This window comes from Apteryx rowi, unplaced genomic scaffold, assembly GCF_003343035.1.
Source record: "Apteryx rowi isolate R43461 unplaced genomic scaffold, aptRow1 scaffold_21, whole genome shotgun sequence".
Lineage (NCBI taxonomy): Eukaryota > Metazoa > Chordata > Aves > Apterygiformes > Apterygidae > Apteryx > Apteryx rowi.
The window spans coordinates 2,215,258-2,231,553 of NW_020448419.1; the positions used below are offsets into that span (position 1 = coordinate 2,215,258).

The window sequence follows — 16,296 nt, forward strand, 5'->3', positions numbered from 1 at the left end:
GAAGGGACAGAGTCCAAAGGAAAGGCATGTTCTTGGTTTAACAGCGAAGTCACAGTGAGAAAAGTAACTCAATTTTGTTGAAATTTCAGGATAACTGGTTAAGTCCAAAGGGATCCACCTCTTGTAGATTGCAAGACTGTTGTACTTTAATAAAATGTTTGAAAAGACTGAAAAGGAGAAATGAAAATAGGAATAAAAATGTACTTTAAGAGTATGATTGAAGAGAAAGAAGAAAGAAAGAAGAAAGCACTTTTAGTATTTCATGTTTTTTGTTATTTAGAAAGAAACCCCACCTGTGAGGCAGGTAAAGGGGAGTTGTGGAGAAACTTTTTCCCCTCTGAAGTAGCCATTCTCATAAATTCCCTTTTCCACAAAGAAGCATATTCCTTGAAATAACGTAAAAAACAGTCCTTCAAACCAGATTAAAACCAGTATTTTGTCATGTAAGACTCCTCTCTCGAAACGACATTCTTACTATCATGTCAGTCACCATTTTGAGCGCTGTTTAACGAAGTCTACTGTGGTGTACGTACACCTAACGCCATGCCATGTGAAAAATGAACCTGGGGATGGAAGAAACCTTTAGCCAATTTATCTGAACGCAGAACACATTTAAATTTTATGGGCTTACTTTTGTTGCCTGTTGAATTATGCTGTCCCATACTTGATTAGGGAGCAACATATATTTTTCTATCAGATGCTCCTGTACAGTCTGGTCTGTCTGTGCCCCGATCATGTATCCTACCGCTTCATAGAATGTATGCACCTAATCGGAACAAGGAGTCAAACAGGTTAAAAAGGAATAAGGAAAAAGAGTTCACAGTGTTTTAAAACCAACACATAGTGAAGGCTGAAAATGGAGTTTCACTGTCTATATACCCTCTTCCCCTCACTTAACTTTATAAAGTCTTTCAGTTCTTTCCTTCCTTCCCTCATGTACAAAACAAGACTCGATCCCCTTCCCTTCAAACCAACTATATCCTATCCTAGAGTCTTTCTTCTTTTTGCCTCCTACAAAAAAGCACCATATCCCAAAGTGAGGAAGCTCAGGTATATGCCATTTAATTTTTCCTGGGATACAGCTCCATTTAATTTTTTTACAGAACTTTAGGCTGACTTAAGACCCGTACACAAGTTACAACTGAATATTATGAAGGACATTTAAACTGTGGACTGGATACCAATCACTCCTTTAAGTATCTTTTTCCAGATACCAGACCCACTCTGCCCAAAGCTTTACTGTAACACATGATCAGTGCATGTCCTATGTGCATGCTACTCTCACTACCTCCCTAGAGGTAGGCCCTTTGCTTTTTTTTCTTGCACCTACAAGAGCTGTACGCCATTACAGTAGGCTACTCTTCTATCCCAAATCAGAACCACAAAATTAGATTCAGTATCTTGAATTATTTAGTTGTAAAAATGTATTTCAGAAGTCAGAGCTCCAATTAAACTCACTTTAATTCTCCTTGGAGGTAAGCCAATTAAAATCTCTGTAATGCAACCTGATCATGCTATTTGTGCCATACCAACTATCAAAAAATAAAGAATACAATTCAGGTCTTAGACCACTGCCAGTAACACTCCATTACAGAGTATTTTTATTGGTCTTCAGGAACTACTACATATTACCCACATCCCTGAATTAAACGTACCTGTTGTGGCTGAAGATCACAGATGATTGTATTAATATTGTTTAGGATTTCATCGATAAATGGCATGACCTCTCCCACTTGAACCTGAACAAAATGTCGGCGGCATTTTTGTGCTATTTTTATGAAGGTATCGCAAGCCATATCCTGGACGCCATCATGGGTTTCTAAATTAAATCAAGTCAGTTACTGCAGTGTATGTTTTCTATACATGTGTATGTATGAGCATCAGCATTTGTTTTTTGAAATGAAAACAAGTGAAAAGAGATAATTACCATGCATAAATTCAAACAGCTTGTTGACTACTGTCTTCAAAAATTTCCAGTGAGCTCTCAAAAACCGTGGGTACTGACCTACTATATACATTATATTTGATGCAATAATGGCTTTATTATCTTTTCCTCGCTTTTGTTCACAGAGTCCCAGGAGATCCTACAAAACAACATATTTTTAGCTTCCTCCCCAAGTTTATCCGGTTCAATTAAAAGCATTACAAGAGCAACTATAAAATACTACTATCAGTTAAATTAAAGGGAAGTGGCTGCCATATCCAGTTCAATGTCAATGAAAAAGGGTGGGTTAATACTGGGGTGATGCAATATGTGGGTTTCAAACAAACCAGGAAAGCCCACTGTGGAATCTGCATTTTAGATATACCTAAAATTTTTGTAAGGGAGAATTCAATAGGCCTCACACTCTTAAGTATCGAACAACTAGTTGATCCATATATCCATATATAGATTCTACATCAACTAAAGGAAATAAGAAGCAATAAGATCAGTATCTACTTTGAATTAAAACTCCTATTTAGGACTGCTTGCTTACATTTAATTTCAAACATCAGTAAATACATCAATCTTTTTAGATTAGATTATTAGTTTTGCACCATGATACCTTAATTACTGTAACAAGAAATCTTTTTTCATCTTCTTCATGCATTGCTCCACTGATTGAGCCTATAGCCCAACACAGGGTATTCAAATTTTTCCATGACCATTCCGTTCCATTCACTTGATTGTGAAGTTTTTCTGTCATTATTCGTTCTGTATCCGCATAATCCAAATGTGTAAGATAAACTGAAAGACAATTAACATTAAACATGCATATCTTTAAGCAACAACCTGGATCACAACTCTATAGATAAAGTTCTTATAAGAAAAAGACAATCAAATTCTGTTATAAGTGCAGTGCATTTTTCCTGAGCTTATGACAGAATGAGTTAAAAAGCAGATCTCTTAAAACTGTGCTTTAAAGATAGCGAATAAATTTTATGGAGAATCCATGTTAAATCTGTCCCAAAGGACCTCAGGCAAACCCTACACACAAGCTTTATGAAAAGTCTGAACCAACTTACATTGTGTCTCGTGTACCAGTCAGACCAGTAAAGTTATTACGTTAAGTTATTAACCAAAGGAGTTCATAACCATGACCTATAGGTTAAACAGAGGAATGGCTAGCTATTGGGGACATTATACTGCATGTAAGAAGTCAATAATTTTCCTCTGTTCTTCACTGAGCTGTCATTAAGTCTGCTGGTTGAAATGACTCACCATTAACATAGAGAAGGTTCTCCCCTAAACAAGTCTAGATGGGAAGATTCAGGTATCACAACTGAGACAGACACTTGCATCAGCCCCTAATAGGATTAGTCTAATATAAAATTCTAAATCCCAGTGAGTCAGAAGCAATTTAAGACCCAATTCAGCATTCTGTGGCACTGTAAAATCCATCATAACTTCCACTGCACTCCTGTATTTTTTTTATTTAAAAGTGAATCTTCCATTAAAATAGTATATTGTAAACAGTAACGTTACACTAGAAATCAAACACTTGATAACTACATCTTTATTTTTGTATAAACAATCCTGTTTCTGGAACTATGACTATGGCCGAGGACATGCAGTAGTAATTTTAGTATAAAAAAAAAAATAAGCCTTTTAAGTCCCACAGAAAGATATTAGAACAATAGATCTACTGCTAACTGCACTTACAGTGCCACTAGTACAGTGATGAGAATTAAAAAACCCACAAACATTTAATGTTTTTACTTCCTATGTCACAGAACTGTGTTTTTTTTTTTTAATTCCTCATTCATAAACCTGTTATTAAACACAATGCTCCCTTACAGCATTTGCATTTAATAAAAAAATCCTTAAAGATCTGATGTTCTGAGCCTAATGCTTAGACACATGACAGTCCAAGTTGCAGCTACGGCTTGTAAACTTATCTCTTGCCTCAAAAAAATTCAGTTATCACCACAATACGCAGAGACCATCGATTCACTGACAAAATAGCCACAGCTGAACATGAGACTTCAAAAGATAACGGAAATGCATACACACACACTAATACCAACTTACACTAAAAATAAACTAGTGTGCTACTTTAAGTATCATGGAAATACCAGTTGTGGTATTCTTCAGTGTACTCACAACTTCTACTTTTTTCTACATGTTATATAACAGCTTTTGCACAGATTTTCAAGTGAGGTCATTTTAACACTTCAGCAATAACTTTGGATAACCTTTCTGAAGATCAGTGAGTGCTTGGTCTGCACAGTGATATTTCAACTAGGAGTGTTGCTAGTGCAGCTTACCCAATGTTTCTCTCATGTTTTTATACAGGTTTATGGAATCTGTATCCTTCATGAATTCTCGCACTACTTCTCCTTGATCATTTTCCACAACGAGCACTTCTTCTGGTTTAGCCATACGGCTAACCATTAACAATCGGACCTGTATTTTACAAGGAAAGGTTGAAATTTAATAAAGCTGTAACAAGAAAACACGCACGCAGCTCCACAGGTTCTAGAGCCCTCTGGCCAGGCCTTCTGTCCTGTGCCAGGCGTTCTCAGCACTTCGGGAGTCTAGCTCCAGTTCATCAACAGCAAGTCGGAGGCGAAGTAAAGGGACAGGCTAACTAAAAAGCCATGAAGACCAGCGCCTGCTGACTTCCGTCTCTACATGACCAAGTGATCAAAGAGTTAGGAGGTGCAGGGGGTGGAGAAGATTAAGTATACCTTCTAGAACTTCAAAATGCATATATATTAAGGGCCTTGTAACAACTACTTTACCTATACAGACATTTTTTTTCCTTCCGGCTGTAACACACTGGCCTTTAACAGGTTTAACCACCTCTCTTGTATAACTGGATTCATTAAAAACCTTTTTTGTTTAATACTATGCCAAATTTAGTCAGATGAGAAAACTCATTCTTGAGCAGAAAATCAACTCCACCACCATAAAAAAAATAAAATAAAATAAATAAGTTTGAGTTTGCCTCCTTCTCTAACCAGAAAACAGCTGCATTTTCATAAGGAAATACAGACAAACACCACCAAGGTGCAAACCAAGTAACAGGGAAACTATTAGTATGATTTAGTAAGCCTACTAAGCAAATCCTATACAGTTGTTCTGTCACAAGGCTAAAAGTAAGTTCTTGCAGTGCTACCATGGAACAAAAAAACCCAGCAAGTCTGTTTAAAGAAATTGTTTAATACAGATCTTCCGCTGTTTTTACATCAGTCATTTTCTTAATCAGTATCTAAAAAAAACCTATGACATCATTTTAATACTCATATCATCTAACACTGTCCCCATCTTCAGCCTAGTCTAGAAGTATTAATCAGAAAAGTATTTTGGCAATTGCAGCATATTTAATGACTAGAGTTGAAGCAACTAACAACTACTCAAAGCAGGACAAATTTTCTGAAATTTCCCCTTACATGAAGAAAGATGTCTGAACTCAAGAACAGTATCTAAAGCTTCACAAGACCTTTACTTAAGCATGGATTACCTTGGACAGTACAGGCAAATAAAGCTGTCTCCTCGGAGGAACATCAAAGTGTTGACTTCCCGAAAGCAATGGAGAAGCAGACGTTGAAAACGGACTTTCCCTATACAGCTCAGCAGCTAAATGATTCCAATATTCAAGACAAATCTTGAATATTTCAGTTTCTTCAACTTCTGATACCAACAACATATAATGAAGAGCCTAGAAAGTGCAATTTACATAACTGATTAGTAATCATTTCTGAAGATAAGACTATATTGCTTCAAGTTCTGTTATCCAAATACTAATAAAATGGTGAATTAGCATAAAACGTAGGAACACAAGGCATTAACACTGCAGTAACATTACTTACAAGTCAGAGTTCTGACCAGTGGAGCTGGTCAGAAACAAAGCACCATATCGATTACTATTGTTTTGAAAGTATGTGCCAAATTTTAGAACTAAAATAGGCTAAAAACCTCTGAAAAAAGCGATACCCAAATCAGCCCATTTTTAAATATTCAAAATCACAGCCTCTGGAGCTTTCTCAAGGTGTTTTGCTTTGTAGTCTCAAAAACCCCTTGACAGCTAGTTTCAGTGACTGGTATTCTCAAGACTTATTGATGCTTTGTTTTGGATCCTCATATCCTGAAGAACTGAAGACAAATGTCAAAACCACATTGCTCGCTTGCATTCAGCGGAAGACATTACCAAAACATTTTCAACTTGACTGATAAAACAGCCAACATGAAGACTGAAAGGTGAAGGCCAAAATACCCACCAGAGAAGTCCTAACTACGTAATCTAACATTTTAAGCCTAGCTTATTTCTTCTATCCCCTGGTGAAAAATACCGAGCCAGTAGCCCACCAGGGAACAAAACAGATGGAAACAATGAAATCTAAACACGCTTTCAGAGGCCAGATACTACAGTGATTCAAAACATTTTAGATTAGACTGTAAGCAGCTGACTCAACACCCACATCTATAATGTCAAGAGAGGCATTCAAAACAACCTAACCCTAGTGCCGTATACTCGTTAGATTTTCTTGTTAAATACACTTGCAGTAACTTAGGCAAGTTTCTTCACCTCAGTGTACACAGCTCCCAGCAATCAGGGGAACAATTCCAGAAAGTCGGCTACATCCATAGTGCAGGAAAGAATAGGTTAGCTGCGCAACTACCTTCAAAAGTTCTACTACACTGCAAATTAGAAAAGTGAATTTTTTTAACATTTTTAAACCAGCTAAAGAACTTTGTGAAGCATTTCAACATTGTACACGTTACCCAAAGACATTCAGAACTAAGTTTCGTAGATGCCCATCTTTAAGAAGAATTTAACGTAGTTATGTCCGACAACACAGGAGGCAAGACCTAAAAACTGCACCCTAGTTTACAGGCAATTGCACAGGACACAAAACTACTTCAGCTGTTCACACAGGTCTTCATGACACAGCCTCTAACAGAAGCTGAAACTTGAGCTGTGCTCCCCTGGTTCAGTTATTTAGGAAAAGCTTATTCCTTTTGATTTAGGAAATTATTCAGGAATCATTGACAGCTTTTTAAACTAAGTAAACTAAATGGTACTCTTAGTCCATCTCCTAAATGAGGTACAACTTGCTATTTGCAAATAACTTAGGATACATGCTTTTATAGAAGACTACCTCTAGAAGAAACATTAAGAATACTAGCTGGAAAATGAACCAGAATTCCGATGGACATTTATTATATTAGAACCACTCCACCTACAAGATGTACTTCCCCCTCCCAGTGAAACCAGGTTTAAACTGATTATTTTTCTGCCTGTCTCAGGGCAGCTCCTCACACTGTTCACTCCACACCTGCAAAGGGCTTGAATTTGGGGCACAAGAAACAGTGCTTCAAGGGGCTGCGGAGCCAGTTTCATCCCCTTGGAGCTCACAACTGGGAAGGAGCTAGCAAAAAGCCACCGCACAACAGCTGACCCTCAGCAAAAGTTTTATTCACAGTTTAAAAACAAACAACCCCACACACATACACAAAAAAACCCTAGTCTCGTGATACAGTCCCACTACAGTGTGGGGTGGTAACTTCAGTGTTTAGTAGTCATCTAGAATTTAAGTCTTCCCATCCCTCCATTCCTAGCTGAATTTCCCTTACTTTTATTACCACAGATCCTGGTAATTTTGACAGTAAACCTGCTCTGCATTCTTTGAAAAGAACACTGCAGTCACCAAGAAAAGACGGGAACAAGCAGAAAAGGAGGAAAACTGTAAATCTTACAAGGTAACAGATAACCAAGGTCTGTAGGTCCTCCTGCAAGACCAGTAATACTACAATAAAGGGAGCACAGTAAGTAATGGCGGAGCTCTGCCAAATTGTTAAGTGTTCCTGGCATACATTGTCTGCATTATATAGAAACAGAATATTGACTTCAAGGATTTCATTTAAAACCTTTCAGTTAAACTTTGGGAAGTGGCGTGTTAGGCATGAAGCTATACCAGGACAGAAGCACTGAATTCCTGTATGTGCTGTATCCTAGAAACCAGGTTTGGATGTGGAATAAAGGTTGCGTATGAAGCAGCTCACTTTACAAGTGACAAAAGTCATAGCAACACCTTCTCTATACGAGAGGTAAAAACAATATACCATACATAAAGAGCCAAGGAAAAAGAATATACAGTGTCTCTTAGAAGAAGAAAGGGAAAAAAACAGACCTATGGTCTTCAGACGTTTTATTAGCACAAGACCACTGGGAATAAAATGCCATTAAAATATGCCAGAAAACAAAAATTTTTAAAGCTTTCTTGTATTCGTGTGATTTATTTTGTGCAGGAAGGAAACAGTTTTTTTGTCTTCTAACCACTATTAAGCACAGTGATCTAAAGATTGTATCAGTAACATCCTTTGAGAGATATGAGTACTAGAACATACTGGTTATATTTTTTAACTGGATAAACTGAATAACTTACCTCCATTAATGTTTCCCTCAGATTTAATCTCTTTTCTATAAGTTGACCATGTTCCTTGAGGAACGTGCAGAGAAACAAACTGAGGTTCTGAATGAAGTTCTGTTCATCATCTTTTCCATTTGAGTATGCAAGTCGAATATTGGTATTTAAAGGAAGCATCTAAGAAAAAGAATATGGACATAATCAACAATTTCTTGTTTTATACAGATGTAGCACTACTGCGTATTAACAAATATTTTACTCTTTTGGAAAAAAGGATTATTGCTCTTCATTGTATCCCCTTCTTCCTACAGGGAACATTTGTTCCTGAGATGGACTGCAAGGCAAAAATGTAAACAGCTACAAACAGTTCGAATGAACTAAACAGCCCTTTTCCATCCCTCATAAAAGAGCAGCTGGCAACAAGGAAGGTATACACCCTATCAAAAACATCTTTCACCGCGCATCAGGCAGCATTGCTCTAAAAATGTTTTAGCTGTGCCTAACAGCATTAAGTCTCAAAACATTACATCGTCATAATGTTAGAACAACCGTGAAAGATGTCCGCCACAATATTTAGGAATTTCAAGGAAGATTTCCCCCAAAAGATAGAAATGCTTTTCAGTAATCTTGTATCTCTTAATTCAGTAATCTCTGCAATACCTCCTGTGAGATGCCCCGGCTTTTAAATTCTTTCATTATACAAATCAAACATTTTCAACACTGGCATTGAGTAGCAAGTTATATTCCTTAAAAATCAACACTATTAACTCACAGAACAGAGTAGAAAGTTTAATGTTTTCACTGCTGCCAGATCTCTCTCTCTCTCTCTGTGCATGTGCATGCGTGTGCTCTCTAACACTGTTTTACAAAGCTAAGAGATAAAAATCAGGTTTTGGTAATAAATACAACAGTTCTGGTCAAATTTAGATACAACAATTATGCAATGCTAAAAACCCACAAGCTGCAAATTATGCCAAAGAGCCAATTTGGCATTCAGCTGATGTTTTAAGAAAACTTAGGCTAGATGTATTACCATTTAGAATCAAGACCATCATCTGCAGAAACTGAGAAAGTAGTGATCAGCCACCTAATCCGTAAGATGAGTTTGGTACGTGCAAAACTAACATTAGATTTATTCTAACTAGATAAAAATCTTATAGGTCTACTTGAAACCTGTATGGGGGCGGGGAGGGAAGGGGGAGGCACGACTTAAGTAGAAGTATGCCTATCATGCAGTTCTGGAGTACCTAAAAGGTGAAGAAACACTGCAAACAGAGGAGTGGGGGGGAAAGGAAATTAAACACTAAAAGCAGAATCAGCATGACTTATTGTTAACAAATGCTCAAAATCAACAACCTGGGCATGAGAATATCTTCCACTAAAATGGATGAGAAGGATCATCTTCTAGTTCCCTCCCCTCAAAATAGGGGAGGGGACTTCAGTACAAACACCTCACAGCCTGAACAACGTGCGCTGAGTAACAGCAGTACCTCACCTGCCTAGCACACCTTGTAAACGCTGCTTGCTAACCAGCCGTTGACTTCAGAAGCAACTGGTGGAAACTGCTAATCCCCGGAATTTCTGCTGCTGCTCCAGAGGAGTCAAAGACAGATACTCTAACACGTAACCCCAGCGTATCAGGATATGTTCTGTAAGAACTATTTTTCATCTTATGACAGAGCGTCTTTTCTGAAGTGCTAGCTTAAAGCAATTAAGAAAGTTTTCAAACCAGTGTCTGCTTATACTCTGCTGTTACATCCTCAAAACTACCTTTAAGAAGGCTTATCTCTGTGGTAATTAACATGACTTAAAGAAAGAAAGAAAAAAAAAGTCATAGTTCCTGTTATTAGCCAATGTTTCAAAACAGAAAACAGTCCAAAAGAGGCAAAGAATAAAACACTGGTAGCACAGCTGAACTCCTGCACCTTTTGCACTTAGAATTCAGAGAGCAGGATTTCTGCTAGAGGAATTCAAATCACAGTTCACTATAATCAAAACAGCAAAACTGGACAAAACCAAGGAAGAAGGATCTCAAAGAAACATATTCTACCCTTCTATCCAACCAAGTGGGAATCAAGCACATTCTTTGCTCATTTAGATGAGCTTGAGCCAAGTCTTCACACTTCACTGCCAAAAAACAGTAGTAAAACAATTTGTGTAGCGACAGCCTAGGTAGTTTTGTGGATCTGATCTGTAATAAAAAAAATGGTTCATTTTCTATTTTGAAGAATTACGCCTCTCAGCAACAAGTATACTTACTTTCATAGTATTATTTTAGATACATTTAAGATGACCTTACTTTCCCTTCAGGTTGGGAAGTGACAATATTGCATTTCATCATAAATGCCACATTTTATTTCAACAGAAAAACTAGGAGAAACTAATTTGTCACGTACAACACTTTAAAATTTTACAATAAAAACTGAAATCAAAGGATAAGGCTGCTAGTTAGAGATGACTAACCAAGAACCTCAACTAAAACAGAACTAGATTACAAAGGTTTGTATCCTCCAGTAAATCTATCAGTTATTTCATTACAGTAAAAAGAGTTTGCACGAAACAGCACAAAATTTCAGATCTTTTTCTCCTTACATAGTTCTCACCCTACACCAGAAGAGTAAGCTGTATAATCCAAGCTGCTTAGAAATGCAAGAGAAGTTCTTTTTATCTAGTAAGGATATTGTATTTAGTGAAAGTTATACTACATATCATCATCTGAGGAAAAACAAAACAAAACATGGTATTATCATAACCTTCAAAATAGAAGTGCTGGAAGTCAAAATTACCTTCTAATTTACAAACAAGCCACACATCTGAAGGTGGCATTTTTATGCTGAAACAATGTATATTCTCAAACATACCAGTGACAAAGAATTAAAATGAATTGCTTTTAATAGCGTGAATTGTCTCACAGCAAGCCAACTTGCCTTCAAGTCAGCAGGAACGGTTTAGGTCTATAGGTAATTCCTGCAAAAGTAACGACATTTAAGGTTACTCAGAAGAGACTTCAGAAGTCTTCTGAGTTTTCATGTCAATTATACGCCCTTCCAGATATTGGAGACTGACAAAGAATCTGTCCTATACGAGGCTTAGGAAGAGACCGAACAGGCATGATGCAGCAGCTGTATGCGGAAGATCAACCTGTCAATAAAACCTTGTAACTGTCCACGTAAGCTACGAACACATTGAGAAAAAGCTACAAACTCAGGTACTGAACTGCTCATGGAGACCACGGCATCACGTCATTAGGAATACTGCTGTCTGTGGCATTGTCAAAACCCTTGGAAAAAGCTTCAATCACTTTCAAACTGAACTAGGTCTTACAAGTCATATATTACATTTTGTTGCATTTCTGTTTTCCCCAGAGATCCCAAACCCTCAAGAATTCTCTTGAATTAATCCAAACAAATTAATCTAGCAGAAATACAGCTATAACCTCGAGCCACAGATAACACACTTAACGTGTTTTGATCAAGCCATAAATATGATTAAATGACACAACGAAGTACATAGAGCATTTCCCCATCAAGACCTCTACATTGAATATGAATTTGTAAATTGATCTAGGTTCTATAAAAGTTGATTTCCCTATATGAAATAGTCAAAAGAAAAAGATTTATTAAAAACATTACCTGTTCTAAAAACATTACCTGTTTTAACTGCATCATGGTCAATGTAAAAAGTGTTACAAACTGTTCCTCATATTGGCTGACACTGACACCCGCAATCTCTGTGAGGCACTTCAAAGAGACGTTTCGAAACATGGGAACATTTAAGAACTATCAAGAAAAGAAAAATTAAGCATATTACAAGAGTGTTGTATGTTAAGCTTTAGTAACTACTAAATTTAAGAACTGTCAATTTTTACGCGAGTACCTTGTATATTAGTGTGCTGATTAACTTGGTCTCAAATATATATCCCAGAGGAATCCAGTTCAGAAATCGTAGCAAAGTTTCCAAAGTTGCATGGACTAAGGGAGCATTTTGGGAGTTTTCCTGTAACAGGACCATTGATGTTCATTAATAAGACATTACTAGGCATGACGGGGGAGAGAAATAGTTACAAAAACTCAGTGGAAAGAAAATCAGACTTACCATCACAAATTGACACAGTTGAAATATCTGAGAGAATTCATTGCACATACTGTAAAAAACACAGAAATTAAAAATTAAGCATTATCACATTCCACAAACAATCCCATCCACTTTAATCAGCAAAGTATCTATAGTCACAGAATAGGTTCTGGAGACCTAGGTCCATAGAAGCATTCACAATTACCAGTTTTGAGAGGAAAAACACATTTGTTGAAGTGCCCTAAATCGGTGTCTGCAAATTCTGGCTTGGAAACACAGGCAATGCTCAATGCTCTGTTCAAAGGGTAGGACCATCTGTCAATGGATGCTACTTGCAAAGATGTAAAAATACCTTTGTACAAAGTAAGTTTGGTATCACTTAACAATACTGCTTTAAAGAGAAAATAATATTCCACTTAGCCTCAAAAATAAAATTTGGTAACTGCAGATCAAAACCTCAGAGGGCAACTATTCAGCAGCAAGCGCAAAGTGTAACCTATTTATTAAGCATTAAATACATATACTTGCCTGTCTTTCAAATGCTTAGCTTTTACTTGAGTTATCTGGCCACTGGAAAAGTCAAACACTTCTTCACTCAATAGCTTAAGGATCACCATATTGTTCTGACAAAGGCTTTCACTTGTCCTGCTTGCTCCCACAATATCGCTTATAAAAGTTGGCCAGTGCTTTGGCCATTCCTGTTTCAGTATCTGAAAATTGAAACATCCAAAGGATAAGTACACTTTCTTTCCACCTACTTGTGTAAAATCACATATCCTGTTCACTGTATTCAACTTTAAGACAAAATTAAAAACCTGATGAACTCAGCTTACCTGAACAAGAATCATATTCAGTTTCCCAATATACACTTTCTCTTTCTGGAGAAGAGAAAAGGAGAGTCAGGTTATGAGTAATATTCCCCTCTCTCTTCCTCCCCTGAAGAGAATTCACTTACTTCTACACATGTTGGGTCAGATGAGGTCTTGATAATTAGGCCGACAACATACTTTTTTATACCTGCAGAAGAGTTGAGAATTTATTTTCAACCAGGTCAGATGTCATGAATGTAGTAATAAATACTTTTGAATTCAGATTCTTCACATGTGTTTAAAAAGAAGCACCTCTCAGGAATATGTGCATGTGTAAATGTATACCACTCTTGACTTGTGGGCTACTTGGGAAAAATATACCTATTTATCAGTTCTTCAGGAGGACGCTTCAAATACACAAGATGATACTAGGCTTCAGCTATTTCAATAAAACAAAGGAAACATTCTAAGGACTAGATTAAGTTCTTGCATTTATACTGGCAGTGATCTACCCCCAATCAGTCTATCGGCTTCCTCAAGGCTGCAGGAAATAGTGAGAAACACTGCATTGGTAGCACAGCGGAACACTATTAGGCTGAACACGCAGAGATGGCATCTAGCACTGTCCAGGCACTGACAGGTAGTTTGAAAGGTGCTTACAAATGCTGCTGTGGAGCTCCTTCAGTGAAACGTATTTCTACCCATTACGCATTTCCAGGTCATACCTAACAATTCCATAGTTGACAAATATATTCTTACTGTTTCAGCTAAATGATGTTTACAGTGGCAGGACACAATACGAGAAACGAGCCCTTTACCACCTTTTTGACTAATGCTTCTCAATAAAGCATACTTCGAAAACAAATAAAGCTTTCTAAGCATAACTCTAGTTTTAATACCATTTAGTTGAAATTGCAGGAAAGCTTTGGTAAAATGCCTACAGTGCAGGTAAACTGGAGTATCTCTGAAGCTTTATTTAGCCAATTCACTTTAACATAGGGAATTTAAATGCATAGCATTTAAAAGCTAAATACCATGCCTCATCTTAGCCAAGTTTTGCCTGCACAACATTACAAGAAAAAACCTTAGTAAAACTCCATTCATCCATGTAGTTTGTTTCACTTGGGTTTGGACTACTGTGCTTTTACGAGGCTGCTATGGTTTACAGAAACCCTTTCTAAACTTGGGTTGTTCCCCCCCACCACCCCCCCAATTAACATTACATCAGCTGGGAACAAGGACTGTATTTAAATCACTCATTTTGTCTATTTCTGCTACAAAATATTTTAAAGTGACTTGAGAGTTTTAAGCTTCACCACACACACAAAAAAAATAAGAGTTTTATAGTAAACTATACTGGCTTGAAGTTCCATCTTGCCACCTAATCATCAACATCAATCCCCGCCCTATTAAACCTATCAATCACTGAAGACCTTAAAGCAATGGATTTCCAAGTGACTTTTGATACATATGCCCACAATCATTTTGTACAATACATCCGATTTCAAGGAAAACACACAGAGAGGACCTGGAGTCATGAACTAGGTTAACATTACCAATAGTAGTCTACGTCAATTTAGCTTTGACACAACAATCAAATCTTCGCATGCTATGGATTAAGCCCTTCTATGACATGAAAACCCTTGTCCTGTTTGAAGAGTTTTAGAATATGAAAATACTTTGCTATTCAACCTCATGAAGCCAAAATCTGGTTTTAATTATTTCTTCAACAGGACAGTCAACTGACTCATGCAGACAAAACACATACTATGAAGAGTATAAAAAAGCTGTCAAGTTCACCAAGAAGAATGCTTTATGTTCAAGATGTTACATTTCCACAATGGTTTCTTACCCACTATTATAAACAAGATTTCTAAGACTTGACCAAAATTAGACTTTTTTTTTCATTTCAGGCCTGAGCAACAGGATTAAAAGGGAACGGTTCTGTTCAGTTTTGTATTTGTGTTCTCATGAAATCTGGAAAAAATATGTCTAGACTTTCAGCTGTTAGATGCACACTAGAGAGGAGCAGCTCTACAGGTAGTTCCAATGACAAATGAATCTCTTCTTCATTCCTAACTTGGATCAATCCATGCTATGCCAAAAAACCACTTATTAACAAAAGAAGTATCACTGTCAGCCACTGGAAAAGAGTTATTAACCAGTCCTGGCCTTTGTCTGACATCATTGCGCTGTCCTAATATTTTAAAGCTCAACAAAACCCCCCCACAAACTTTGATGAAGCGCTGCAGTAATTCACAAGTAAGATACGGAAGTCCCCAAAATAGTACAGAAACAGGTTTACAGTGCCAGCAGCTATGATATTATAACTGCCTGCCAAACCACTAAGGGAAGCCTACTGTTACAACTCTTTGTGGTGAACATTGCTCTTAGACTTCTCATTCCAAAGCTGTAGTATTCGCTATCTTGCTGCATCGATAGAATTTGGCTGTCCGGTTACTACTTGCATGCTGTGCTACCATCAGCCTGGCCCTGAGGCCGCTTGCAGATGAAAATTGGCATTCAGCTCCAAAGCTTCTCCACTGAAAAAATGGTGACCGTAGCTCAGCAACAGACAATAAGAAAGGATCAACTAATTTTCAAATGTCACAGCAACCCTGCAGGCTTTTAAGGACTTCCATCCAGTGAACAAAGTCATATTCTTGATCCTTTAAAAGCATAAACTATCCAATTCCCTAATGTTCTTTTTTGGCTTAAATTATGCTTTTCTACATAAGTACATGTATTTTTATTGGAAGATTACACTTTCTGCTCAAAATTTAATAGCTTTTTTAATCATTACATAGGAAGATGAAATAATTTGGAGTAGAAAGATATTTTAAGTTTATACTCCGACAAAAATTAACACATATGCTAGTTACTGTTTTTCAGCAGAAAAAGTCCAAGAAACTGTTCAAGGGTAGTAGTCCATTGTATTCCCTAAATTCAGTGTGTTCTGGGGACTTAAAGGAAAGCATTTATCTCAAGGAGGCAGGCACCGGGCATGCACAAACCACACAAACACTGCCTAGAACACAGATCTCCTTCAATCAGGGAA

The 16,296-nt window shown here is 37.2% G+C and overlaps 1 protein-coding gene across 4 annotated transcripts in view; it reads right to left on the reverse strand.

Moving 5' to 3' along the window:
• Positions 1 to 16,296, reverse strand: part of XPO1 (exportin 1) — a 41,659-nt gene that overhangs the window by 7,471 nt on the left and 17,892 nt on the right. For all 4 annotated transcript variants that reach the window (XR_003253232.1, XM_026064135.1, XM_026064137.1 and 1 more), the window contains 13 exons: positions 13,385 to 13,446; positions 13,263 to 13,307; positions 12,958 to 13,139; positions 12,451 to 12,499; positions 12,232 to 12,351; positions 12,006 to 12,134; positions 8,374 to 8,532; positions 5,448 to 5,645; positions 4,249 to 4,387; positions 2,547 to 2,728; positions 1,928 to 2,084; positions 1,656 to 1,819; positions 632 to 766 (listed from right to left, as the gene is read on the reverse strand). Coding sequence is in view for 3 of the 4 variants with exons in the window: in XM_026064135.1 (XP_025919920.1) it covers positions 632 to 766; positions 1,656 to 1,819; positions 1,928 to 2,084; positions 2,547 to 2,728; positions 4,249 to 4,387; positions 5,448 to 5,645; positions 8,374 to 8,532; positions 12,006 to 12,134; positions 12,232 to 12,351; positions 12,451 to 12,499; positions 12,958 to 13,139; positions 13,263 to 13,307; positions 13,385 to 13,446 (1,721 nt within the window). In the remaining variant the exon portion in view is untranslated. The remainder of the gene's footprint in view (positions 1 to 631; positions 767 to 1,655; positions 1,820 to 1,927; positions 2,085 to 2,546; positions 2,729 to 4,248; positions 4,388 to 5,447; positions 5,646 to 8,373; positions 8,533 to 12,005; positions 12,135 to 12,231; positions 12,352 to 12,450; positions 12,500 to 12,957; positions 13,140 to 13,262; positions 13,308 to 13,384; positions 13,447 to 16,296) is intronic.